At 56.0% G+C, this 2,500-nt stretch overlaps 1 protein-coding gene across 1 annotated transcript in view; it reads right to left on the reverse strand.

Moving 5' to 3' along the window:
- The window catches only part of ENH_00062160 (hypothetical protein, conserved), a gene marked incomplete at both ends in the record, with an annotated part of 1,865 nt that extends 493 nt beyond the window's left edge, over positions 1-1,372 (reverse strand). Inside the window, 2 exons of the mRNA XM_013582059.1 lie at positions 1-1,007; positions 1,133-1,372. The exon at positions 1-1,007 is cut by the window's left edge and continues 493 nt beyond it. Of these exons, the coding sequence (XP_013437513.1) occupies positions 1-1,007; positions 1,133-1,372 (1,247 nt within the window). The remainder of the gene's footprint in view (positions 1,008-1,132) is intronic.
- Between the last annotated feature and the right edge of the window lie 1,128 nt (positions 1,373-2,500).

The raw sequence follows: 2,500 nt of genomic DNA on the forward strand, positions 1-2,500 counted from the left end.
TAACTGGGGTAGTAACTGTAAGGATATATATCTAAAGGCTGGTGGCTTTTATTTGATTTGCTGCGCTGCGCGAGGCCCCCAAAGGGCCCCTCTTTGAGGTCCCCGAGCAGCAGGGGCTGCTGCTGCTGCTGCTGCTGCAGCTGCTGCAGCAGCAGCAGCAGCTGCCGCCGCTGCTGCAGCAGCACGTCCCCGTCCACCTTCAGCAAGAAGGAAGCAGCAGGACATGCTGCTGCTTGCCACTGCAGCACGGTGAGGGTTTTTGCTGCTAAGGAGGAGTAGCTGTCGGGGACCGACAGCAGCAGCACGTCCCCTGCTGCTGCTGCTTCCGCAGCAACTGCAGCAGCAGCAGCAGCAGCAGCAGCAGCACAAACCACAAACACCCGCTGCACCCCCATCGACCCCACACGCCCCGAACGGCCCCAGTGTCTCCTAATGAAGTCTCTTAGTTCAAATTCGGTGGCCCGCGTGTATATGGCCAGCAGCACAAAAGAGCTGCTGCTGCTGCTGCTGCTGCTGCTGCTGCTGCTGCTGATGCTGCTGCTGCTGCTGCTGCTGCAGTCGGCAATGCGGGGGTAGGTGAGGATCTGCCAGCTTTGCACTGGAGACACGCCCGGGGGCACTTCTGGACTTCCGCCGCGTGCTGCTGCTGCTGCTGCTGCTGCTGCTGCTGCTGCTGCTGCTGCTGCTGCTGCTTGGTAAGCTGCTGCTGCTGCGTCTGCCACGGAGTCGTCCTCGAAGCTATCCAGTCTGTCGTTTTCCTCTGCTGCAGCAGCAGCAGCAGCTGCTGCTGCTGCTGCTGCCTGGCGAGCGGTGCTGCGCAGCTTTGGGGGGCCCCCATAGGGGGCCTCATGCAGGAAATGCTGCTGCTGCTCGGGTGGCTGCTGCTCTTGCTGCTGCTCCTCTTGCTGCTGCTGCTGCTGCTGCTGCTGCTGCAGCACGAGCAGCAGCAGCAGCAGCAGCAGCAAGGCGGTCAGCCGCAGCCGGTGGAAGGGACGCCCGCAGATTTCCTGAACAGCAATTCCAAACCCTAAACCCTAAACCCTAGAGGCCCTAAACCCTAAACCCTCGAGCCTAAGCCCTAACCGCAAAAACCCTAAACCCTAAACCCTAGCCTTCGTAAGAAACTGCTTACCGAATTTGCTGCCAGCGGCTTCTTGCTGCGCAAAGGAACAGCAGCTGCTGCTGCTGCAGCAGCTGGGGGCCCGTCGCTGTCGCTGCTGCTGCTTCTGCTGCTGCTGCTGCTGCTGCTGTCCGCAGCAGTGGAGCGCTGGCTGCAGCTGCCCCTGCTGCTGTTGCTGCTGCGCTCATTGCTGCTGCTGCCCCTGTTTTTGCTGCTGCTGCTTCTGCTGCTGCTGTCGCTGCGGGTGTTCATGGTGTCTGCTGCAGCATCAGCAGCTGCTGCTGCTGGAACAGCAGCAGCTGCTGCTGGTGCCTGTTCTGTAAGGCTTGCGCAGCAGCAGCAGCAGCAGCAGCAGCAGCAGCAGCAGCAGCAGCAGCAGCAGCAGCAGCAGCCTCTGATCGACGGAAATCGATCTCTGCCGCAGCCGCCTTTGTGAGGCTCCTTCGCTGCGGCTCTTCGGTGGAATCGGCAAAACCCTGCAGCCTAGGGTTTGGGATCTAGGGTTTAGGGTTTAGGGTTTAGGGTTTAGGGTTTAGGGTTTAGGGTTTAGGCCTCGGCGTGCTCGCGGCTCCGTCTCGCGAGGCCCGCCGTCGCCCTGCTCCGCCTTTGCCTAGAAATCAAATTAGGGGATATTTCCTCATTTGAAAAGGGTTTAGGGTTTAGGGTTTAGGGTTTAGGGTTTAGGGTTTAGGGTTCAGGGCCTAGGGGGATCTGTTTCCTGGCCTCAGCGGTGCTCGGGGCCCTCAAGGCCCGAGTAGGCGAGCAGGAGCGGCGAGGGTTTAGGGTTTAGGGTTTAGGGTTTAGGGTTTTTAGCATCTGTTTTGTTAACCCTTTCCATTTCCAGCTCAGTTCAATTAAGTCTCGACCCAACAATTAGGGTAAAGAACATGCTGCTGCTGCTGCTGCTGCTCCCGCTGCTGCTGCTCCCGCTGCTGCTGCTGCTGCTGCTGCGTTGTTGCTGCTGCTGCTGCAGCAGAAAAGCCCTATAAACCACAATTAAATTCCATTTTATATTTTAAAATGAATGCATTTCGTTTTAGTTCGAATTTATTCAAATTAAAGACCTGCTGCAGCGCGGCTTTGCGCAGCAGTCGAAGCGCAGCAGCCAGAACTCGCGAAAGGCTTCAACATTTCAACAATTTGATGTTTTTATTTGTTATTTGATTATTATTTTCACTTTTATTTCCTTTTAATTCATTTTAATTTCGTTTTGGAGAGTTCAGAGCTGCGCAGCGCGCTCCGGCGGTTGCAGTGTACGTACAGTGTACGTACACTGCACTCCGCTGCAAACCAACTCGGCGTTTATTGAATATCTTTCTTTCGCGTCATTTATTTTAAATATTTATCAAAATAAATGAATAAATTCTGCAAATATATCTT

The sequence above is a fragment of the Eimeria necatrix genome, genomic scaffold (genome assembly GCF_000499385.1).
Source record: "Eimeria necatrix Houghton genomic scaffold, Enh_scaff547, whole genome shotgun sequence".
NCBI lineage: Eukaryota > Apicomplexa > Conoidasida > Eucoccidiorida > Eimeriidae > Eimeria > Eimeria necatrix.